The 24,841-nt window shown below is 52.0% G+C and overlaps 1 protein-coding gene across 1 annotated transcript in view; it reads left to right on the forward strand.

The window, feature by feature from the left end:
- Positions 1 to 386: 386 nt before the first annotated feature.
- LOC131561693 (hydrocephalus-inducing protein homolog) overlaps positions 387 to 24,841 on the forward strand; it is a 34,406-nt gene continuing 9,951 nt past the window's right edge. The window contains exons 1-7 of the mRNA XM_058811068.1: positions 387 to 560; positions 12,883 to 13,002; positions 14,794 to 14,928; positions 16,168 to 16,367; positions 19,008 to 19,132; positions 20,396 to 20,600; positions 21,782 to 21,971. Coding sequence (XP_058667051.1) covers positions 387 to 560; positions 12,883 to 13,002; positions 14,794 to 14,928; positions 16,168 to 16,367; positions 19,008 to 19,132; positions 20,396 to 20,600; positions 21,782 to 21,971 — 1,149 coding nt within the window. The remainder of the gene's footprint in view (positions 561 to 12,882; positions 13,003 to 14,793; positions 14,929 to 16,167; positions 16,368 to 19,007; positions 19,133 to 20,395; positions 20,601 to 21,781; positions 21,972 to 24,841) is intronic.

The raw sequence follows: 24,841 nt of genomic DNA on the forward strand, positions 1-24,841 counted from the left end.
AGCTTGGTCCCACCATGTGAAGGGTGAGGGACCCCATGAGCTCAGGAAATTCCCCCTCCCAAGGGGACAATTTCTGCCACCCAGCCCCCAAGGGACAAGGGGCATTTGTCACCCTGCCCGGGAAGCCCTGGGCTGGCACAGAGGCCCCTTAGACTGTACCATGTCCATGGCAGCCATCATGTCCTGCTGATCTGCTTTCTCCTTCTGCAGCTTCTCCAGGAACTGGGTCAGCATCTTTCAGCACAGAAAGGAACCCATGACACCACAGCAAGGTTGGGGCACACCCCAGGATGTAGGAGCACACTCCTCTCCCGCTGTCTGCACACACTCTGTCCCTGATTTGTCACAAGCCTTCTGCCCAGTTGGGTCTGTCAGGGATGAGCAAAATGGACGACAAACAGGGTGAACAAAAGGGTGATAGAAGCAATGAGCAAAGCAATGATAAAAAGGACGAGCAGCCAGCAGGCTCTTTCTCCTTCCACATCCCTTGCAGGACTGAGGCCCTCCTCAACACAACTCCTGTAGCCAGGCAACGCACCCCACTCCACTCCTGGGAGCCAGTGGGGCCCATGAAGTCATAGATTAATGGAGCCTTGGAATGGCATGGGCTGGAAGGGACCTAAAAGATCATCTCGTTTCACCCCCTGTCAGGGACAGGTAAAGGAACATTTTCCACTAGACCTGGTTGCGGCAAGATCCCATCTAAGCTGCTCTTGGACACTTCCAGGAATGGGGCAGGCTCTGTTAAGGCATCACCATGCTCACAGGGAAGAATTTCTTCCCAATATCCCACCTATCTCTCCCCTCTGTCATTGTGACGCCATTTCCATGCCAAGCCCTTGTACAAAGTCCACCTCCAGCCCTTTTATAGTCCTTTTAATTGCCATAAAGTGCTCAAAGTTCTCCCAGGTGAGTACAGCCTCATTGTTTTTCTTTGGATCAGTTTAAGATGTGTGTCACATCTGAGCCAGTTCCCCCACTGCTGCAAACCCACAGCCTGGTTTGGAGCATCCATTGGGATCAGCCTTTGCCAGGGGGGCTGTGCATGAGCCCCTGGCTGAGCTATGGGGTTGTTGGGGCACAGAATCCTTTCTTCTCAGGAGTTCAGGCAAAAAGTCTCTGTGGGTGAAGCCTTTGGACATTTTCCTCCAAGTCAGGTTTTATGTCAGCTTGACAGTCCATAAAGAAGACAATGACATCATTTCTCCTGCCAATGTCCCCAAGACTGTTGGGGAAGACAGATCAAGTTCTTCCCTTCAATACCTGCCATTTACTAAACGTTCTACTTTAGGTGTCCACAGAGCCCCATAATTACCTTGGGCCGCCTTGATTTGTTACTGAGCTCTCAAGGTAGCGCTGACTGTTCCATTAACTGCCACTTTTGCAAAATTTGCTCCACTTTCAGCCAGGTTTTATTGTCCCCTGGGGAATGGCCTGGGGTGACAGGGACAGGGACAACACTCCCAAGCCCCTCCCAAGCATCCCCCAGGGCAAGAGGCACAGAGACCCCTTGAGCATCTCCTGGGCACTGGACAAAATAAACTTGGCAGAAATCAAACTTAACTCTGCATAAATCACTTTGAAGAATATTTGCTCTTCCCACAAGTAACTTGTGATGGAAATGCAAACAAATCCCAAATATGAATAAACTGACAATCCAAGCAGTGATGTGGCAATTCCAAGTTTCATTGGTTCCTGCACAGCTCCAGCTCAGCTGCTGGCAGGTTCTAAAAGAAGAAAAGAGAATATTTGGCCCAATACAGATTATTAAAAGGAAGGGGAAGCTCTGTGTAGCTGTCACAAAGGTGACAGGGATCAAGAGAAAAATGATTCTCACATTTGGCAAAGAACCCAAGCCTGGGAATTCAGGAGATATTCAGGAATTTAGGTACTTGAGCTGGGCTTCTTGTAGGACTTTCAGCAGCCTTATGTTCCTCACCGTGGGGTGAATGAACCTTGTCAGTCTCGCTGGTAACATTTGCTCCCTTTCCTCCAATGATTTTAACACACTTTTCAAGGAAGGACAACAAAATATTTTCTTTTCACTGGCCACCCACAACAGCCATTTTCCTCATCAGTTCTCCCGTAAGTTGCTCAGAGGAAGCTGTGTCCAAGTTTCCAAGAGTTCCTCCAGAGAGAACCACAACCTCCTCAGAGGACGGGAACCATGCTGTTGTCAAAGGCACCTGGGGACAGACAACAGTGCCCTGAACTCACTGTGCCAAAATCATGTGGCAATCTGGTTAAGAAAATTGTTAGAGAGATGCCTCAGCCCCAATTAAGGCGCTAACGAGACCAAATCCAAAGTGGATTTTATTGAACAGTAAATGTGAGGTAGAGAGAGAGATGGAAAGAAAGAGAAAAGGGGGGGAGAGCAAGGGAGTGACAGGGACAGAGACCTCCCCTTGAGCAGGTGTAAGAGTCTGTCCGAATTTTCCCTCATCTGCCTCACGATCGTCATTTGAGGACCACTGAAGAGAAGATCCCCCCCCTCCCCCCGTCTCCTCTGTAGGAGAAAGTCATATGCCACAAGGCCCTGAGACCTGAGAGCATTGCTAAGCTACTGTTTCCACAAGTGTTGTTTGCTGTATGCTACACTGAGCCCAATGAGAAGGGGGCACCGTGCCCTTTTTGCAACAACAGCCTTGGAAGCTGCCCCACCTCTCGGTCTGGCTGGACTTCTCCTGAGTGGTGGAACCCTGCAGAAGACCCCTCTCACTCGTTTGCAACCACCGTGACACACAGACTGAGATGTAAGAAGCCTCTTCATCAAGAGACCCAGACATCAAACCCGCATGTGAGAAGCCCCCCTCTTATACTTTCCAAGGACTGGGACTGAGACCCCCAACCCGAGGGAGGTGTGTGGGGAGAGGCAAGCTGACCAAAGTGAGATGGATGTTGCAGGTGTGAGCATTGGGCCACAAAAACAATGGCTCATGCCCACTGCCGAACATGGACTGTGTGTACCCTTTCGAAACACCATTCTTTCCCCAAAACTACCTTTGATTCGGTTGCAAAATTCATTCCCCCTTCCCCCATTGAAAAAGAGTACAATTGGGGTCCAGATGAACTGCGCCTCTGAGATCTCCCCGACGTAACAGGCGGATCCTCAACTGGACTGGACCAAAGGACTTTATGTTTGGCAGTTATATTTCCCTCTCTCTCTCTCTCTCTCTCTCTCTTTCTCTGAATTTTTCTCTCCCTTAATCCCTCTATTGCATTTTGCTGTGGTCATTCAATAAAGGTGCGTTTGTTTTGATTATTACTGCAAATCCCCCTGTCCTGTGTCGGTTTTTGCACCCTGAGATCAATCCATGAACGATCACGAAACCCGTTCATAAGGACGGATCGTGACACTGGGGTTACTGGGAGCTACCAGGCCCATGCTGGGAGCTCTCTGTGCACACAGTGGGAAGAACTGGGAGCAACTGGGAATGACAGGATGCATGCTAGTGACAACTGGGATGTCCTGGCAGTGACTGGGATAAAACTGGGGGCAGCTGAACCATGCTGAGGTAACTGGGAGTGCCTGGCAATGACTACGAGAATGTTCAGGGCAGCTGGGATATACTGGGAGTGCCTGAGACCATGCAGGCGATGACTGGGACTGGACTGGGAGCCACCGGGAGCCACTGGGAGCGTGCTGCGGGGAACTGGGACCATGCTGGGGGCAACTGGGGGCAAGTGTCAATGACTGTGGCCCTGCTGGGAGAGACTGGCATCATACTGGGAGTTACTTGGGGCTACACTAGGGGCAACTGGGAGAACTGGGAACACACTGGCTCAAAGGGGGAGCAACTGAGACCAACTGGAACTGTGCCAGGGGCAAATTGCATCATAATAAAGAATGACTGGGAGCAACTGGGATCATACTAGGAGCAGCTCCTGGGTGACTGAGTTCTACTGGGATCATCCTGGGATCACACTGGCAGTGAGGAGGAGCAGCGCGATGGCTCCAGCGCTGGGGCTGGGGGCGCTCCTGGGGGGCCAGGGGGGAGTGGGACCCCCAGCACCGGAACCCCCCTGCTCCTCTTAGCCTGCACAGGGACCCCTGAATCCCCCATTCTGGACATCAGGACCCCCTGCTCCCCTTTTCCCGGCCATCCCATGGCTCCCAGCCTCCAGACTTGCCATGGGCGTCACCCTAGGATGCCCTGGAGCACCTTGGATCCCCATTCCTGCCTTTCCCAGCCCCCAGCCCCACCTTTCTGCAAAACCAGAGACCCCCTGAACTCCCCCTTCCCGAACATTCCGAGTGTTCCCACCCTGGTCCCCTCTTTTTGGGAAACCCTGAACTCCCATTTCCTGGGCTCAAGGACCCCCTGGAACTCCCTTCTACCTCTCCACGTCCCTGCCCCTGTCTCCTGTCCCTCAGTTGTCCCCTGTCCCTCGGCTCTGTGGGGCCAGGGACAGCAGCAGGACCCAGGGCAGCCCTGGGGGAGAACAACCCTGAGCCCCAGCTGGGCCAGTTCCCCCCCAGGTCACTCCCAGCATGGGCCCTGTGGCTCCCAGTCACCCCCAGGATGGTTCCAGTCACTTCCAGTTACACTCAGTGTGATCCCAGTATCATCCCAGTCACTCCCAGTATGATCCCAGCATGGTCCCAGCACAGTCCCAGCTGTTCCCATTCACCCCTACCATAGTTCCAGGCACTCCCAGTATGGTTCCAGTCCTTCCCAGTATGATTCCAATATGAACCCAGTCACTCTCAGTACAGTGCCATTTGCCCCCAGTATGATTCCAGTCACTCCCAGATACTCCCAGTATTATTCCAGTAACTTTAAGCTTCCTCTGTGATCCCAGTCACTCCTGGTCTCCCCCAGTATATCCCAATTGTCCTTAATGTGTTTCCACTCACTCCCAGTTGCTCCCAGTAGTTTCTAGCATTATTCCAGTTCTCATAACCACTCCCAGTCACCTCCAACATGATTCCTGTCACTTCCTGTATATCCCAGTTGCCCCATCATGGTCCCAGTTGCTCTCAGCCTGCTCCCAATCACTTCCAGTATGATTCCAGAAGGATCCCAGTCACCCTCAGTGTGGTGCCAGTTGCTCCCAGTATGATCCCATTGTTCCCCAGCATGTCCCCATTTCCTCCCAGTGTGATCCCAGTTGCCTCTAGCACAGACCCAGTCCCTCTCAGTATGATCCTTCTCTGATGCCGTGATGATCCCAGTTGCTCCTAGTATGGTCCTGGTTGCTACCAGTTGCTCCCAGTCTGATCCCAGTTGCTCCCAGCGGCCCTGTGTTATGCTTTGGAGTGGGAGGAAATTTAGGGAAGTGATGCAAAGCTTTTTGTGTATCTGACAGTCTGTTGAGCTACTGAAAGCTAGACACGCTTTTGTGAAACACACATGGTAAAGATGAAAAAATTCAGAAACCTTTTTTCTTTGTTGGTCGGCAGGGAGCTGCTGGGTTTTGGCTTCTGCTCTGTGTCTGGGCTGTGCTGGGCTGGGCTGGGCTGGCAGTCTTGCTGCAGGCGGGGCTTCTTTTCTATTTTCTGGGCTGCTTGCTGGCTTCTCTCTCCATGGGCTCTGGTTTGGCCGGGCTGGGCTTCAGCAGCTGCCGGGCAAGGAGACAGGGGAGGCTGCGGAGCTTTAGCCAGAGCAGGGCTGGCTGTGGCTGCGAAGATCTCGCTGTCAGGCTGCTGCTTCTTCTTAGCGTGGCTGAGACCAGAGACTTCTGTGGCTGGTGTAGAAAACGAAACTCCAACTATAAAGCTGATCTGAACACAACTGAGCCACAGCTTTCTGTTACAAGTTATTGGTGGGTTAGGTAGGCCTCATGTGTGATGTTAAGTTTTTCAGTACTTCAGTCTTCTTCTGAGTGAGAGAAAAGAACAAAATGCAAGTATATAAAAAACAACATGAAGACACTCAAGTCAATAAAGAAGAAGTTAAGTCTTAGATGAGAGGGCTGAGAAGATGCTTTGTTTTTAGAGCTGAAATTTTCTTGTAAGCTGTAAAGGAGAGGAATAGTGAATTTGTTTTTACTAACAATCTGTGGGTCTGCTCGTAGATAAAACTAGCTCTGGAAGATAAAAGAAACAATGGGAAGGATTCCACTGATCGATAATTGGAAAAAGATATTTGCTTTTACAAATACACTTTAGGTTTGCAGATAAACGAAATAAGCCATTGAGAAATGAAAGAAACAATGGGGAAGAAAAACCCCTAAACTCCGTAAGAATTAAAAACTAAAAGGGAGGGTTATAGATTAGAGGGAAATCTTTGGGAAATCTTCGGTGTCAGGCGTATCAGGGCATCTGTACCTCTCAAGCACCTCAGCCAAGGGGAAAGAGAGAAGGGAAATGTGGCCAGGAAATGAGGATAAAAAGAAGGCTGCATCCTCCAAAAATTCAAGAGATCCCAGGGGAATGCCCCATGGCCTCTCCCTTTATTGGAATAAAGCCAGAAAGGATTCCTCTGTCTCCTTTGTGAACATAAACCTCTGGTGTTTCTAACAACAAGAAAATACTCTTTTTCTTCATAACGCATTAAACTATAAAGAGATTAAAGTGTTCAAATTGATATCAAATAAAGGCTTCTATGTTAAAGTAAGCAGATGTTAAAATAGTTGTAATCCCATGAGGAGTTCGAACAGACAAAGAGTGGTCTTGTGCTTCTAAAAAACGAAGAAGGGGCTGGGAAAAGGTTGAGTTGGTGCCGGATAAAGGGTGTAGGGGGGTCTCAGTACTGAGCAAAGGGGTAAAAGGGCATCTGGGTTCTCAGGAATTGGGGTGCCAGGGGTGTGTCAGGGTCATGAAAATGGGGGGGGTGGGCAGGGACGTGGAGAGGTAGAAGGGAGTTCCAGGGGGTCCTTGAGCCCAGGAAAGGGGAGTCCAGGGTTTCCCAAAAAGTGGGGACCAGAGTGGGGACACCCGGGATGTTCAGAAATGGGGACTTCAGGGGATCTCTGGTTTTGCAGAAAGGTGTGCCTGGGAAAGGCAGGAATGGGAGACCAAGGCGTTCCAGGTTGTCCCGGAGGCTGGGAGCCATGGGGTGCCCGGGAAAAGGGGAGCAGCGGGACCTGATGTCCAGAACAGGGGGATTCAGGGGGTCCCTGTGCAGGCTAAGGGGAGCAGGGGGGTCCCGGTGCTGGCAGTGGCGGTTCAGGGTCCCGGTGCCGGGGGTCCCACTCGCCCCTGGCCCCCCAGGAGCGCCCTCAGCCCCAGCGCTGGAGCCATCGCGCTGCTCCTCCTCACTGCCAGTGTGATCCCAGGATGATCCCAGTAGAACTCAGTCACCCAGGAGCTGCTCCCAGGATGATCCCAGTACAGCCCAGTCACTCCCAGTCCTGGCATCCCCCCAGGCCTCTCTGCGTTCCGACCTGTCCCGGCTCCATCCCCGCCCCTGCCGGGGGCTGCAAGGGCTGCGGGAGCGGAGGAGGACGAGGAGGAGGGAAGGGAGGAAGAGGCGGAGCGGGGGCGGAGAGGGGGAGCCAGGCGGCTCCGGCGCTGCCTGAACTTGCAGCAGCCTCTTGTCCCCTCCTGTCAGGGAGTTGTGCAGAGCCAGAAGGTCCCCCCTGAGCCTCCTTTTCTCCCGGCTGAGCCCCCTTCCCTGCTGCCTCAGCCCCTCCTGCTGTTCCAGCCAGGGTCGGATACTAGTGCTGCAAAGAGCAATGTACAGACCTGGCATAGGTGCCTTTGTCACCACATTTTAACCTTTCATTGGTTACAGAAAGACTCTTGGGAAGCCCCAAACTGCAGTCAGTCGCTGCAGTGCCAATGTCCTTGGCAAAGCCCTGCGGCCCGGCCCGGCCCGGCCCCGCACTCGGCGCCGCGGTTGCCCGGTAACCGCGCCCGGGCCCTCAGCGCCTGTGACAGCGGCGCGGCCTCAGCTGCCTGAGAGCGCGGCCCTGGCTGGGTGTGCGCAGCCTGGGCTCCTGCAGGCGGCTGCACCGGGCCATTCGCCGGGTGAATTGTCGGCGTAGAGAATTGCTAAAGGTGCAGAGCATTGGCCTCTGCGAAAAGCCCAGCAGCGTGCAGAACACTGGTGTCTGCTAGGGAGTCCTGAATTTCACTTGAAGGTAAAGACCGACTAAAGTTGAACTTTTTGGTTTTGTTTCATCTGTGCTCTGAAAGAGAATGCCAAAGGGAAATAGAGGATGTGATCATGCCAGTCTTCTGGCGCAGCAGTTCAGTGACATGTTGTGGTGGTTTGACCAGGAAGAAGTGGGAACATTTTCTAAAGATAGTAGTATATACATTTTTTTCCTATAGTAACTGCTTAAACTGCTTAAAGGTGAATGAGTTCTGTTCAAGTTTCAGTAGGTTTTTATCATCTGGGTTTTAAAATTTTTAGGGAGTTGCCTCTGTATTGAGGTGCAAAGGAGACCATATGCCAAAGTCAATGGTCTGGATTTTATGGAACAGTAAATGTGAGGGAGAAAGAGAGAGAAAGAAAAGAAAAAGTGGGAGGGGGTTGGAGGTTGGGAAAGGGGGGAGGAGAAAGAGAGTGACAGAGAGAGGTTTAGTAGAAAATATAACCATTCCATGGCTCCCATTGGCCTACCATTAAATCCTCTTCTGGTCTTCTCTGTGGTGAGGTCTGGCAAAATGTAAGACTCCAATGGATTAATGCAGATTTGGGCAAGGGGATACCTTGCCCAGGTACCTCCCAGGAGTGGGGCAAGTTGGACTGTCTCTTGCTACTTTCAAATAATATAAAATTTTTAGCACCCATATATCCTTTGAGTCTGCCATGAGTTGGGTTCTGGATTTTCAGATTTGCTGTGTTACTTTGCATGCCCTGCAGTCGTCTGGTGCGAGGCCTCAGGAATGGGTCTGGAGGCACTGTGGAGGTCTTTGCTGGGAGGTTTGTGTGCAAACCTGGCCTCAGCAGAAGAGTCTGTGGCTCTGACTTCCCCAGCCTGAACCCAGACAGAGCTGATTTTCAGGACAGCTGCTGGGTTTGGCTTTGTTGTGGATAGGTTTTACTCCTCAGCCTTGTTTACTTGTCCCCAGACCTGAGCTAATGGGACAATAGTGTCACCTTGATCTTGTCTCAAGTTCCCTTAGGCAGCTTAACTCACAGTGCCAAGTTCCAGTCAGGAGGCATTTTCAGGGAGGGGTGGGCTTGGGTGTTCGCAGCTTCTTTATAGAGTTTTGTCACAATGGGCAGAAAGTCCTTTATAATGATATTTAAGCCATTAGCCATAACATTCCAGTCTCTCATTAGTCTCTCAGCTGTGAGGAGCAGCTGAGAGAGCAAGGGTGCTTTAGCCTAAAGAAGAGGAGGCCCACTCTAGCAATTTTTGAGTAATATTTAAGCTACAGCTTTGTCTGTTCGAACTGCTTTTAATGTTCAGATTTTTAGCTCCAGGTTTCAGTATGATCTAACTTTGAATTGCACAAGGTAGCCATAGAGTTCAAATAAAGTCCAACTGGATGCCTAATTATACTAGCTACTTACACCAAACAAGCACTTAGCTACTTTCAAGTAATGTAAGATTTTTAGCACCAGAATATGCCTTGAATCTGCCATGAATTGGGTTGTGGATTTTCAGAGTTCCATTGTTGCTCCTTCCAGTTTTGTTGAGGCACTGTCGCTCACCTGCGACACCGTCCCTTGGAAATGGCGTCTGGATTGCCAAAGAAGACACCGACCCCTCGTCTTTTGTCCAGGGAAGGGCTGAAGCCTAATACTGTGAGTACCCCCTGGGGCTGTGTTAAGGCTGGCACTGCCCTGGTGTCCCTGCTCTCCCTGCCCCTGTTGTCCAGCAGTGCTGTGAAGCTGCAGAGCCCCTGCCCAGCCCTTTGTGCTGTGCTGCTGTTGCTGGGGCTGTCCTGGTGCAATAGGGAACACTGTGGGTTGCTTCAGCTGTGTCTTGCCTGGCTGTGCCAGCAGAGCCAAGTGAAACCAATGTACAGCTGAAGGCCTGAGCATGTGTTCTGTCCCTTTCCCTGTGCCACAGGAATTCCTTCTGTCAGGCTGGGCACCACTCACCGGTGCTGCTCTGACCATGCTGCCCTTGGGCACCTGGGCGTGTTGGTGGGGGGAAGCTCAAACTCTGCCCAAAGCCCTGAGAGCCACGGCTGGTCCCAGCTGGAAGAGCTTCCAAAGCAGCTGCTGTCTCCCAGCTCCTGTGTGGGCACAGATGCAGGCCTGCAGGCAGCGCTGGAGCCAGGGCTGCAAAGGTCCCTTGCTGTCTGCAGCTCACTTGGCTGAAGATGCCCCACTGCTGAGGCTCTGTCAAGGAGATGCCTCTGTTTTCTTCTGTGGAGGGCTCTGTCAGCCCAGGCAGAGAAAACAATCAACAGGGAGAACTAAAACCTAGAGACATTGCTGTGCACCTCACTCTTGGTACAGCGTTCCTTTCTTGCATCTCTTGGACTCATCCAGCAGCGATATCTCCTTGCTGTGAGTTCTGAGCGTTGTGCAGGGATGGAGTTCAGGCAGTTCTGAGAGCTCCTCCCCATTCCCTGGAAAGGTCACTGCCTCAATCCAATGAAACGTAAGAGGAAACAAATGCCCAAAGAGCAGAAATCCCCAACCATGTCCCATCCAGTCATGGAGAAGCCAATGGGACAGAGCCATATGGCTGGAGTATGTGTGTTCCACTCTGTATTATTAATTCACTGATGCTAAGTATTTCAGCAGGAAACTCCCAGGGCTTCCAGGAATGTCCTAGTGGCTGTGATCACAAGTTATTCACCAGTGCCACTTGTTCAAGAAAAGCCTTTCTGAACAAGCACAACTCTGAGGCTCTAGCTGGTTTACTTTTGCCTTTCAGCTGCTTCCCTCTAAGTTCCAGAGGGAGAAGTTTCTCAGCAGGAAGAAGGAGGCCAGCACTGGGGGGAGTATTCTGCCCAGAATTGGCCCATTTCTAGACAGGAGTGAGACTCGCCCAAAGGTAGCCTTTTCCTGCTCTTTTCCTTTCTGTTTCACATGAAGTTTGAAGAGGGTGTGTGCTTGTGACAGGCTTGCCTCCAGCAAAATGCCTCAGTGTCCAGGTCCTGCTGTCATTGCAAGGTGCTGGGAGTGGTGGACTGGGAGTCCTGATCTGCACTAAGCCAACACAAATACCCTCTGCTGAAGCTGCTGGGGTGTGCTGGAGTGCAGCTGCCATTGCTAAAACAATGGGAGGAAGGCTGGGGACACAGAGGCCCAAAATTGCCCTTTGCCATTCTCCTGCTGAAGGAGCCACCTCTTGCTTTGGTGTGGTCACCATCAAATGCTCGGGGTCACAGAATTCCCTGCAGAGTGGCAGCGTTGGCCTTTGAAGGCCAAGGATCTGCAGGAATTCCTTCAGATGGAACACAACAAATTGCATTACTGCTTTGGGCTGGAACAATGTGTTGGAGCCTGACGGGGTGTTAGATTTTGCAGGCTGCCAGATGTACAGGGGACTGGCCCTGGGCAGAGGGGAATGGATGTGCTTTGTCTGGATCAGTGCCTATTCAGAGGTGTGTTTAAAGCTGCTTTTCTGGCAGGACTAGCTCGGTATAAAGCACAGTCCAAACGGGTAGGTGACTGAGGTGGGCTGTTGAGCAGGAAATTGGCAGCAAGAGACACGGAACACAATCCAGGTTAAGGATTGTCCTGGAGAGGGGCCTTGGGAACACCTCAGGAAAGGGCACAGCTAAGGGACAGTGTGCTGCAGCCACTCCCTTGAGCGGAATGTGTCTGCTGTGAAGTCACAGAGGAGACCTGCTTGTGTCTCTGCGGTGACAGCAGTGTGGCTGGAGAAGGCAGACAAAGCAGGGCAGAGTTTTCTCCAAGCAATGTCTCTGCTCCAGAAGCATTTGCTGTTGTTGTGTCATTCCAGACGTGCCTCTACAATGGCATGAAATAAGGTTGCAGTAATGACAGGAAAGCACCCATTTAAAGGCCATTGAAAAAGGAGATACCAACTCTACTTTTACCCAAGTTGCTGAGAAAATAACTGAAACTTATCCTCATTCAGCATCCACCTTACTTGTCTTTTTATTTTCAGCTCATTTGTCTTTTTATTTTTGCCTTTTCCTCTCTTTGGAACACACTAACTTTTAAATACAATGAAAAGGAACAAAATGATCAAAGCAAAAGAAAAGTGTTTCTTAGTAAGGATTCAGCTGAGCTGGGGATGTCTCCCTCCCTGAGAGCCAAGGGCACACACACACCCTCTGAGAAAATGGCAATCTTTGTATCCCCTTTGTACCCGGCTGGGGCGGTCCCTGTGCCCTTTGCCATTGGATGGGTACTCAGGAGCTTCCATTCTCTACTGAGCACCAACTTTTCTGTCCGCTCCCTGCTCGTCCTCCTTCCTTTTGGTCAGGTCTTCAACCCTGTCCCTCTATTTGTGACACTCAACAAACCAACCTGAACAAATGCAAACCACAAATAACACACAGAGCCAACAAATTCCATTCTTTTGCTTAATAACCTTTTGGCTTCAGCCAAATGTCACCTCATCTCTCACACCTGCTCTGGTCCTGTGCTCTTCTTACTGAAGTCTAAGTTCTAGAGCAAAAAAGATATTTGCAGTTGTGTGGGCCTCGGTTTCCCTGTCTCAGAGTAAAAGACATCCCAAATCCTTTCCCATGGAGTCTCCTGTAAATTCATGGGTTTTACTTACTCCATGAGTGCTCAGTCAGTGCCCCAGAGCTCTGTGACCGCATGGGCACAGGGCTGTGTTTTAGGAACGTGCTGCCTGGCATTCTGGAGAAAGAAACCTGGAGAAATCCATGCCAAAAGAGCAGCTTGGCTTGAGCCTGCTCTGTGTGGCCCAGCAGCTGTGGATGAGCTCAGAGCAGAGGTGGGTGAGCCACTGTTTGCCCAGTGTGGGCTGGGCAGACGTGCTCCCTCGGAGTCTGTACTTCACTGGGGATCAGTGGAAGATTCTCCTGCATGAACCTTCCTCACAGCAGCTGAAGCTCTCCCTGCTCTCTCTCCTCTCCAGCTGCCGTCAGCTGCCCCGAAACAGAGCTGGTTTGGGGTTTCCCCACCAGAGCTGGTATTTCAGAACTTCGTCGCTCGGCAGGTGTCGGAAATGGTGCTGTCTCTCATGAATAAGGACAAGGTAAGTGCTGGCACGCAGAGCTTTAACGCTGTGCTGGAAGAGGAGAGTGCTGTCATTCCCTCAGTGTACAGCAAAGCAAGTTATCTGCTGCAGCACATGCAGAAGAAAATGTCTCAGCACCTTCTTCTGCAAGATGGTGGAAATCTTCCTGTGCTGGGAATTGTCCCCAGATTTTGGCCAGGCGTTGATGGTGTCTATCCCAAAGGAGTTTCCTTCTCTTGAAAGCTCTGGATTGACAGGAATGTTGAGGGCTGTACAGTTCTTACCTGCTCTCATGCTTTGCCTTGGGTCTATAGCACATCCTGTGTGTCCTTGGTTAATCTTGGCTCCTGGTAGGAATCTCTGCCTCTCTCAGCCAGTTTGGCTCCCTTTGTGCAGCTCACAGGCAAAGCTCAGGGGCTGAGCCTTCTGCACTTTATGCTGGAATCACTTCTCATTAATGGCATTGGCCCTGCAGGAACCGTGTTCTGCAAGAGCCCTGCAATCAGAGTGATGGAGCAGAAGCAGTGAGAGGCCTTCAGGTTCCACTTGAGGCTCCTGCTCAGCTTCATCCAGCTCTGCTCAACTTTTCCAGAAGCAACACGGTGCTCTGCTTTCCCTTTGCAGAAGCACAGCACATCCAAAGCCATGTGCTCCTGGAGGTTTCCACCTTCACCTGAAGAAATTGGCATTGTTTTGCAGTTTCCCAAGAGAGCTGAGAGGGAAAAAGTTGAAAAATGTCAATTGTGTTCCACTGTAAAGAGGAAAACTTGAGACCATTTGAATTTCAGTCAGGGAAACATTTTCTCAAGTGAGGCTTGTGCCAAGAGTGGGCTGGTGGGAGGAGACAGGAGGGAGTCCAAATCATCTGGTTTAGACTTTTGGAGAGCATTTTGGTGCTCAGGGGTTGATGATATCTTTGTGCTAGAAAATGCATGTGTGCTGTGCATGTGTACCCCAGAGGGCCGAACCTGGCCTGCTGGCTGCAGGCAGGAATGCCCAGCAGCCCAGCTTGCCTGCACAGGCAGCAGGAAGCCCTGGAGAGCCAAGATTGGCTTTTCATACTGGAACCACACTGTCAGACAGTGCTGGCCCTGTTTCTCCAGGCAGAAAATGCCTCTGAAGCCCCATGGTCAATAGACACCGCCTGTCTGTGTTTCTGTCACTTTTGGCAAGCTGGTTGCTCTCATGGTTTTATGATTCTTGCTTGCTGCTTTGCTGCCCATTTAAATTCTCTTTGCCATCTCCTTGTTTTAGGGATTGTCTTGCTGTGTTCATTCCTTCTTTTGCTTTTCAGGTTTGCTTTTATTCCCAGTAAGACCACAGTGTTTGGTCTCCTGTCTTGCTGCTCTGCCTGCCTGACTGTATCCCCAGAAGTTCCCTACCCAAACCTGATCTGCTGGAAGGGAATTTCTTCCTTCCCCCACAGAAATGGGCTGGTTTGCTTTTAGGTAGCACATTCCCCCTCTGGAACATGACCACTTCATGGCTGTGTGCAGGCAGAAGCCAGCAGGTTTTTTGGCCTTGTTGAACATGCAGGTGACTTGGTTCAGGTGCTGTGTCTCCATCCTGCTGGTGCTGACCTGCTCGGCCCTTCCTTCCCAGCAGGCGCTGCCCTACTGGCCCTGGCCAAAATGCTGGAGCCAGAGAGAAGGGATTCAAGTTCAGCCTTGTGAATGATGTGCCTGTGCCTGCTCAGCTGGAAGTGCTTTGGAAAAGGGGCAGGGGAGGGATGTTAGCAGGGCATGGACAGGTCTCCCCTCGTCCTGTTTCCACAAGTGGCAAAATCATAATTTCATGTCTTTGCTGCAGTTTCTTCACGTGGTGAAGGTCTCCATGGAGAGCTCACCTTACTTCCAGCTGGTGAGCTCCAGCGATGCGTACCGTGCCGTGCCGCCGGGCGCCTCTGCCCCTGTGCGCATCCGCTTCACCCCCAGCAAGAACAAGGTGAGGCTGGAGGAGCCAAAGCACACAATGATCTCCACAGCCATTGTTTTCCCTGCACTCTGGCTCCAGCCCATTGCATGCTGTGAGCTGGGCTCCAGGCGTGGGCAGGCAGCCTGCAGCCAGTCACACCTTGGCACTGCTGGCAGGCACTGCAGCCAGGCCTGACAGGCTCTGCTTGCCCTCCCTGCACACTGCTGAGCATTGCCAAGGGAAGATGCACGGGAAACAGGATGAAAATGACAGAGGGCTCTTGATAGATGTTGGGCCATCTCTAGGTCCAGTGGAAGGGGTTTCATTCTGATGGAAAACACCAGAGGAACAAAGAGGTCAGAGAGCTTTCCTCCTTCCTGGACTGCCAACAGCTTCCCTGCCTGCCCCTGGGCTGGAGCACAGCCGGTGCTTTTTCACCCCCTCTGTTGTGCAGCCTGTCAGCTGTGCTGTCCCAGAGCACAAGTGAGCATGGCACAGCTGCAGGGCCAGGGCAGAGGATGTGCTGTGCCCGTGAGCCCGGCCTGGCATAGGCACACTGGGCCCTGGGTGCCCTTGGTCAGCAGGAGGTTGCTGAGCTGCAGGGCACTTGGACACCTGCCTGAAGGAGCTGGTGTAGGGCAGGTACAAGCTGCAGGCAGAGCTGTGAGCCCAGAGCCCGTGGCAGTGACACTGCTGGGGCTCTGTCTTCATGCCTGTCCCTGTGCTTGCTCTGTCAGCTGGCACCCATTCCGTGCCAAAGGTGCTTTTGCGGGGAGCTTTGAACAGCAGTGCTGAGGCCCTGGCAAGTCTGATCTCAGTGCTGGGTGCAGGCCAGAGGTGCAGGATGTCTTTGGGTGCAGCTGTTTTCTCCTCTTCCTTTTGCTGCTCAGAGTCAGTTGAACACTTTGTCCTATTCTCAGACAGTGGGAACATAGAACTGTAAAGAGCAATGTCCTGTGTTCCCCAGCTCCATGTTGCTTAGAAAGGGGCTTAGGAATTCTTTAACATCATTAAAGTTTAGAGTAGAAATGATGGTGGCCTAGGGCTGTTATCTGTATGACCCAAGTGACACAAGAGCTGAATGCCACTGAGACGGATTTTGCAAAGTGCGCAGGTGCCTTTAAAACGTGACATAGCAGTAGAACTTAGTGTTCATGTGAGGGTGCAATAGGTAAATGGATGCCCTTGAAGGGGTATAGGAAATGGTTTTTCTTCTGCCATGGGGATGGCACTAAATGTCCTGTGCTGAGCCAGTTTCTTTTCCTGCAGGATTATTGCCACGAGCTGGTGTGCCTCACTGCAAGGGAAAGGATCGTTGTGCCAATTCGGGCCATTGGTGCCCGAGCTGTGCTGGACTTCCCTGCCCAGCTGGACTTCTCCAAGTGTCCAGTCAAGGTCAGCACCCAGCAGACTCTGCTGGTGCGCAATGTCGGTGCCCGGGCAGCTCGGTACCAGCTGAGCACGCAGAGGTGAGGCAGCTCATCTGTCCCTGTGCAAAAACCTTTGGGTGAGAGCAGAGTTGGGAAAGAGCTACAGAAGGAACCAAGCACTGGATCTGCTGCCCTGCAGCCTGGCTGGAAGTGAGCAGGATGGAAGGCATCTGCTCTTGCTTTCAGTGGCCTTGGAGCTTTCTGTGTCCCAGATTTCCTGGAGGCTGCTGGAACATGTTGGGAGCTGGCTTGCACCCTGCTGAGCACAAGCAGCTTCTGAAATGCTTCCTCAGCACTGTCAGCCAAAGAGAGCCATTCTCTGGGAGGCCACAGGCACGTGGCTTTGCAGTGATCCTGGAGGGGACCTCTGGAAATCATCTGAGCAAAGACACTGCTCAAAGCAAGAGCAGTGTCTGGGGGTTGCAAGGTGCCATTGGGAGACATGGACCTGTCTTTAGATGCCTTACAAGAAAACAAACATGTCAATGGACCTAGTTATAAAAGCAGAAGAAAACAACCTTTTAAAACCCCCTCCATACCTTATCTTTTCTGCCTGTCAGGTGCAGTAGTGATTCATTGAGAGGATGGATCTAACAGGATGAGAAGTGTCTTAAGGAGCAGCTGACAATTAACAGAGAAAAGCCCAAAATTTAGCTTTCCAGGCCCACCTCTTGACAGCGATTTTAATTTGGTTCTTACAGTGTCAGGGATGTCTCCTTCACAGCTCTTCTAGCTGTGGGCTCAGGGAACAGTTTAGTGGTGTTGGCCGAAATTCAGAGGAGTTAAGTTTAGCTGTGGAGCTTGTGTCTTTGGGTCTTGGGGAGCCAGGTGTGTGTGAGAGATGACTGCTAGAGCAGGGACAGAGGAGTCTGGTGGGTAGAGCCCAGGGATGGAGGCGATGCGGGGGCTGATTTGCACTCAGTTTTTCAGTCCTGACAGCTGAGTCCTGAACTTGGCTGGATCCTCTTCTCCTGATAATTTGAAAAGAAGAAGACACCTTCTTTCTCAGGCAAGCCCTGAAGTCATCCCTGGAATGTTATTCCCATCCTGCCACCTGAAGGCAGGAGCATGTAAGATGGGGCAGGAGTGGGAAGGGAATGGAATGGAAGGCAGTGCTGAAGCCTGGCCAGGGATTCCCCTAACTGGCAGCTTCTCTATTGCGGTGAAATTTCTGGCCAAAGACTAAGAACAGAATGCTGTGCCTTGCCCCCAGCAGGCCCTGATCCCCCCAGCCCCAGCAGAGCTGCAGCAGTGCTGGCATCAGCCCCGGGGCAGATGCAGGAGCACGAGCACTGATCTGGCTCTGGGGCTGCTGGGGCCTTGTCTTTCCTCCACTCCCTCCAAAGTCTCACGTCCAGCACATGAACATTGCTGGCCCAAGGCTTCTCCATCATCCAGCAGTGATGTTCTCACCAGTGGCAATGGGAACAGGTCAGCCCATAATTACAGCAAGAGGTCCTGAATGAGCAGAACCTGAAGCGAGTTCATCAGCTGTTACTACTGACATGAACAAAGTTCAGCTTGCCAAATGTTCTCTTTGTTTTTGTGTGTGATGCATTCATCAGCAAAGTCCCCAGAACACATTTGATGTGACAGATTGACCAGCAACAAAGCACCAAGGCCAGGAACTTTTGTTTCCTCACTGGGGCTGTAGAAGGGCACAAAGCCCAGCAGCTGCTGGGCAGAAGCACATTTCCCCTGAGCTGTCCCTGAGCATCAAAGCACAGAGTCTTGTGTTTGTCAGGCAAGAGCTGTTTACCTGGTGACTAAATCCTGATTGCTCCTGTTAAATCCAAAGTGCACCAACGCATCTGCATCATTATTTCCAACACATTGCACAGAGTTTCTCTGCTGGGCCAAGCAAACAGTTACCAGCCTGCATGACAGCCCAGAGTCCCAGACTGCATTGCTGGCAAACACACAGAAACCTCCGGTTCTGCTTCCTTGATGTGCTCCTGCTCATGGTGCTTCATTTAGCTGGGATTGGACCCTTCAGACTGTAAATGGCATCGTCCTTTTGGGTTTCCATGTCACTGTATTGCTCTAGTCTGCATTTGCACTCTTTCAGAGTTTTGATTACTCCTCTTCTTAGAGCAGCTTTCATTGAAATGCCTTTAAAAGTTGCCCTTTTTAGGCTAAATCACGATGATTTCAAGGTAAAATAAACCAAAGAAGCACACTGCAAATTCAACAGGAACTATTCCTTGGTCTTCAGGGAAAAGTTCCTTCTCCCTGTCTGATTCCTAGGCTGTAATCTCCCAGGACAGGGAGTGCCCTACCATTTGCATCTCTTGAGATGGGATTTGTAGGCAGCAGGAAAAGAGAAATTCCTGAGGCAGTCAGTGTCAAGTTGTGCATGCAAATAGCTCTGAACCCTCTCTGTGCTTTTCACAAACCATTCTCTGATGGGATTGCTGGCAGTGGGAGCCTTGAGGCTCATTGCAGAGAGCTGGATGCAGAGAATGGGGAGCTGAGGCCCTGTTACCCCCAGGGTCTTGTGAGGGCTGGATCTTGTCAGCAGTGGCTCAGTGGCTGTTTGTGATCCTGTCTGTTCTGTCTCTTGTGCTGCCTGTGCTTGGTTTGCTCCCTGCTTGGCCAAGGGAGCTGCAGGGAGCTGCAGTGCAGCAGGAATCTCATGGCCAGGCGTCCCCAGGCCTGACCCCTCTCTCTGTGTTGCAGTCCTTTCTCCGTGGTGCCGGCCACAGGAGCTCTGGGCGCTGGTGACACCGTGCAGGTGACAGTGGCATTTCACCCGCTGGCCAGCGGTGCCCATTGCGGCTCCCTGGCCGTGTGCTGCAGCTCAGGTGAGTGCTGGGCCCTGCAGGGCACAGGACAGTTCTGCACATGGCTCCCTGCTGTCCATCCCCTGCATTGCCTCCAGAGGTGCCTCCCCTGTTCAGCCTTACCCCAAAGCAAACTGAGAACTCCTTGGTGTTTAGGGGCTTGAGAAAGGCAAAGATTTTTGACTGCTGTTTTGCTGGGACTTGCTGAGTGGAGGAAGGAGGAACTCTGATTCTCCACTACCATGTGGCTATGCCTGGGTGAAGTTTTATTTGATTCCTGGGCAGTGCTGTAGGTGAGGTCTCCATCAGACTCTCTCCAATGCAATGGATTTCTTGCACACCTCTGTCCCATATGCTGCTTCTCCATTGGCTTGTCACAGGCCCTTTTTCTGTGTGGCCCTTACACATAGATGTAGTTTCTGTCTAACAACATTTTCAGGCCTTTAAGTTCCTTTTTTGTGACAAATCAAAACAATTTTTTCCCTGTCCCCATTTCCCAGGCTGTTGAAGCTGTTGCAAACCTCTCACATCTATCTCCCATTTGATTTCTAGACTGAGGGATCCCATTCAGTCTTAATGTAGAAACTGCTCTGTACTCACTGATCTTTCCTTTGTCCCTTTCTTCTTTGATTTGCAATGCTCCAGCTTGGTTTTTCAGATCAGAACAGTATAAAATATTTAAAGACTGATGTGGCTGTGGGTTTGGACAAGGAGATGATTTTCACGGTGCTCATTCTGTAGTGGTTTGTCACATTGCAGAGCCAGGCTGGTTGTGTTTCCTCACCTGTGTCCCCTCCTGCTGTGGGCTGTCACTTCACTTGTTCCTCTGGGCCTCCTTTTGCTGCCCAGCTGCCCCCAGGCATATTTGCTGGTCAGCAAGAAGGGATCCAAGGGATCAGGAGTCTCCTGGGATGCCCAGGGAGAGCCTGGGCAAGGCAGGACTGAGCAGGGCTCCTCAGCCCTGTCACCTGAAGGACTTGGATGCAGAAATCCTGGTGATCTGAGTGGGTCACCGGAGCACATGGACCAATCTCCCTGTCCATCCTGTCCCCTTGGGGCCAAATCTCTACAAACACCCTCAGAAATAAGGTGTTTTAGGAGGTGCCCAGGACATCCTCACGCTGTACACACAGAGCTGAAGGATGTGATCAATGGGGTGGTCCACAGAAGTGCTCCTTCAGCGCAAAACTGGGACACTTTCTTCTGTGCCCTGTGCTTTGCTCTGTCCCTTGTGCTTCCATCAGCCAGTGAGCTGAGCAAAGACTCCCCTTTGCTTTGTTCCAGGTGAAGAAAGAATCCACACAAAGCTCCAGGGAGAAGCTGTAGATGTCAACATTGGGCTGAGCCCAAATTCCGTGGAGCTTGACAAGACTTTCACCAGCATGTCAAGCCACAGAACCCTGTTCATTGAAAACAGGAGTAACATCACAGCCCACTTCCAGTGGAAGGCTTTTGCTACTGAGGAAGAAGAGAATGAAGCGAAGAGGAGGTTGGTTTGAAAGATGCATTTCAGTGAGATACAGGCCCAAGACTGAAACTAACGTGTGGCCTCAGGGGATGTTGGTGCTTTTGAATGGTTTAGGCCAAGTGAACCATGCCCGGCACTGGGGTGTGTGTCCCTGGGCTTCAGGAGCTCAGCACTCAGCATTCCAGGTCATTTATACTCCAACCAGGGATGGCATTTTGGGAAGGAAAGGTTGATTGGGATGACTGGATTTCCTCAGGTTCTAATTGGGCTCTTGTCTCTCTTCTCTTCTTTCTACATGACCTGGCAACATCCTTAAGCATTTCCTGAGTTGCCAGTCCCTCTTTCCAAAGGTGATACAGCCTCTTTTTTCCCTTTAGTTCCTTCAAAATCTCCTTGCCCATGCGGGCTGGTAGTGTGTCCCTGTGCTGCTGTCAGAGAGGTTTTGTGCTCTCAGAGCAGAGAGGATTTTTTGTGAGAGAAGATAGTGCAGGATCCTTTCCCTCTCAGGACATTCTAGTGCCATGCACTGGGATGGGATCCAAAAAGCTCTGGCTCATGGAAAGGTCTCTCCAGGAGTTTGCTGTCTCCCTCCCGCACAACAAAGTTCCTTCCCCTCTCAGAGCCTCTGTTTTCATGCATATTGCATATAAAAACTTGAATGTCCCTGAAGGGATTCGGTGCCTGAATTCATCAATTTCCTGTGGAAGTGCTCTGGGATGCTCTTGTGAAAGGCAGAGTAGGGAACGGGGCAGGTCCAAACTGGAAGAAACAAAGAGTGATGCTGGTAACACGTAGCTGCAAGCCAGCTTTGTCTCCCCTTGCCAGGGAAATGCTGCAGTGGGTGCTCTGTGATCTTTCTGTGCCCCCCCGAGCAGCTCAGTGGGAGGAAAAGCCACTTGAAATGGCTGGTTGATTCTCCCTCAGCTGTGGCAGAGGCTTTGAGGCAGGAGGCTCTCTGGAGGGATGCTGGCTTTGCAAACCTCTGCTGAGCTTGCAAGGATGGAGTGAAACTCCCTGCTGGGCCAGGGAACAGCAAGTTGTCCTCTGATCCCTGTGGGACCCTCGTGGCTTGGGCTCAGCCTTTGCTGGGGAGCTGCTGCTGCTGCTCCTCAAGTGCTTTGCTCTCCTGTGCTCACACTTCTTTCTGCAAATCTGTGGCTCATGAAACCATCTGCTGGCCTTGTCTCTCCCTGGGGCTGCAGGCAGTGCTTGCTGCGGCCGCCCAAAGAGGTGTCTCAGGAAAACTTCCCAGAGGAGAAAGAAACAGAGAAGGTGAAGAGCTTTTGTGGAGATCACAGTGCCCTCCTGAGCAGCATGGACAAGGAGAAGATGGTAAAGGTGCAAGAAGACCCCATGCTGTTCTCTGATGACATTTTTTTCCTTGAGCCAATGGTAAGTGATAGCTGAGAACATTCTCTTCCTCCTCCTCCTCCTCCTCCCACCCACCCTACTCCCTACACCCACCCCTTCCCCGGCTGCGGTCACTGGGCAGATCCTCAGCTGGCTCCATGTGCTGGCAGGGAGGACATGGAGTTTCTGGTGAGGCTGCAGGGCTCGCTGCTGAAAGCATTTGTGCCCTGCAGGCTCCAGGCAGGGCTGGGAGCCTGACAAAGCCCAGCTCTGCTGCCAGGCTCGAGCTCAAGGCACTGCCTGCGTGTCCTTGCAGTGTCCCAGGGAGCAGTTCTTGTAGGCAGGGGCTCCCCTGACACGTGGGGCTCAGCAGAGGCTGTTGGAGCACTGCCAGCTCACACACTGACCTGAAGCTTGCAATTGTTCCCTAGCAAAAGGAGGCCAAATTCAGCCCAAGGTTAATGACAGAAATGCCAATCCCCTCCTGTAACCATGCCTTGCACTATTTCTGAGTGTCCCTTCCAGCGTCATCTGTGAGCCTGGACACCAGGGTGGAAGGTTAAAATGGGCCTTTGGAGTTGTCCTGCACACAGGGACAGAAAACCTTTTCCTTTTCTGGTGGTGCAAGCAAACTGCCACATGCTCCCATCAACCAGAGCCTTGATTCTGAGTACTGGCATTGTGAGAGATGATGAATGCCTGGTGTGTGCACAGTGGAACACCCTTCTCATCTTGGAGTAAACCCTAGAATAATCCCAACCTCTGCTTTCTTTCAGTAGAGGTTAAACTAATATTTTTATTTCCAAGGAAGGGGATCATGTTCTCTTCTTGGTTACAGCTATGGCCCATCTAAGGCCAAGAGCCAGCAGGGCACAGTGGCAGTTGCATCCCACTGTAGCTGACAGCAGCATGATGTGCCCAAGAGCTTGTGTCAGAGCAGCAGGAATATTGTGGAGAGTGGGAGCTGACCAGCTGAGCATTGAGAGCTGTGTTGGGCTGGGTTTGGAGTGTTTCCTTGGCCCCTTGTGTTGTTCACTCATCACTGATGCTCTAAACAAAGGCTTACAGGAGGGTGGTGAAAACAAGAATGTGAAGTTTGCAGACCAATCTTTTGCTGTCCCTTTCTGGTGTAGGAGGGAGAAATCAGGCCGAATTGTTCAGCTGAAATCAAGGTGACCTTCAAACCCCTGGAAGCACTGGAGTATGGAAGTGTGGCTTACTGCAGCATCTCAGGTGCAGCTCCTTTGCCCTGCCTCTCTCCCCCTCAGTGAAGCCATGGTGCCAGCCTGAGCCCACTGGGCTCCCATGGAAGTGCTGGGAAGGGTCCCTGGTCAGCAGGGCAGTGCTGGCACATCCCCCCTGGCCCTGCAGCTCCCAGGGAGTCTCCCGTGCCAGGCCAGGGCTCAGAATGCTGTGTGTGCCTGACTGATCCCAGAACAGCCCAGGCAGTGCAGGGAGAGGTTTTCATGCCGTGGCTTTGCCAGCATTCCCTCAAAGGCCAGAGAGCTCCAGAGCAGAACAGCTTCAGTGAACAAGGACTCAGCCCCTGCAGGACCCTGGCCTCCAGGATGGCTCCATTTGCCATGGATCCATCATCAGGGAGCAGGAGCTGAGTTAGAAATGGGCTCCCTGAGCCTGGACCACCTCCCAGTGCCCAGACAGCAGCAGAGCAGAGGGGGCTGAGCCCACTGAGCCCGGGCTGTTGGTAGAGGGAGCAGCCTTGGCCAGCAGCTGCTTCTCTCCCTGTGTGGCAGTTGTCACCTTGCAGCTCTCAGTCTGTGGCAATAGAACACAGTGCTGAGTGTCACAAGGGGAGCACCTGGGCAACAAAGTCCTGTGCTCCTGGGCCAGGGAGTTTGGCAATTGCCAAACCCTGTTGGAGCTTTGTGCCTGCACTGAATGGATTTCAAAGCTCCTCTAGGTGCAGGGGAAGGAAACCACAGAATCACAGTATGGTAAGGATGGAATGGACCTTAGAGATCATCTAGTCCCAAGGCCCCTACCATGGGCAGGAACACCTCCCCATAGAGCAGGGAGCTCCAAGCCCCATCCAGCCTGGGTTAGAACACTTGCAGGGCTGGAACCTCCACAACATCCCTGGGGAACCTGCTCCAGTGCCTCACCACCCTCACAGGGAAAATTTCTTCCCGAATATCTCACCTAAATCTCCTTTCTCTCCATTTCTACCCATACCTCCATGGCCTGTCACTACAGGAACCAGAGATGTTTTAAACTCAGCAAACTGGTGGCTCAAATTGGAAAGCAGCCCAGGGAATGGGTTAGAAATTGCAAGTCAGCCTCAGGGGATATGTCCTGAGGGAAGAGAAGGGTCCATATCTTCTCCTGCAGCATCAGGAGCTGGTTGCATCCAGCTCAGAGTCGGGGACTAGCACTGAGGCAGCCTGGAAAATCCAGTGGAGCAGAGGGAATGATTGTACTGCAATGGACATCTCTCCCCAGGCTGTGAGAGCAGGCTGCCCCTGCAGCTCAGAGGGGAAGGCCAAGGACCCTTGGTTGAACTCAGCTCTCATACTCTGAACCTTGGGAACGTTTTCGTCAACACCCCCCATGTCTATGAGGTGAGCAGCAGGGCTTGGAATGGATCCTGATGGCTCCTGAGGCAGCAGCAAGCCTGGTGCAGCTGTGGACTTGCTGCCAACCTGGGCAGCTGTGAGCAGGGAATATTTGATGGACTGCTCAAATCTGGGGGGACACAAAGGTGTGTCAGTTGTTCCTGAAGCCCCAGTCCCTGCCTTTGGGCAGCCTTCCTTAGGGATCAGCTGGGAGGCTTCCTACAAAACAACTCCTTGGCCCATGAAACCAAGCCTGGGTCAAAAAGCTGCATGTTCAGAGGCTTTTGTGGCAGTGCCAGACACAAGGCACCTTTGGACTGGGCTCTGCAGAAGCAGCTG

The sequence above is a fragment of the Ammospiza caudacuta genome, chromosome 10, assembly GCF_027887145.1.
Source record: "Ammospiza caudacuta isolate bAmmCau1 chromosome 10, bAmmCau1.pri, whole genome shotgun sequence".
NCBI classification, from domain to species: Eukaryota; Metazoa; Chordata; class Aves; order Passeriformes; family Passerellidae; genus Ammospiza; species Ammospiza caudacuta.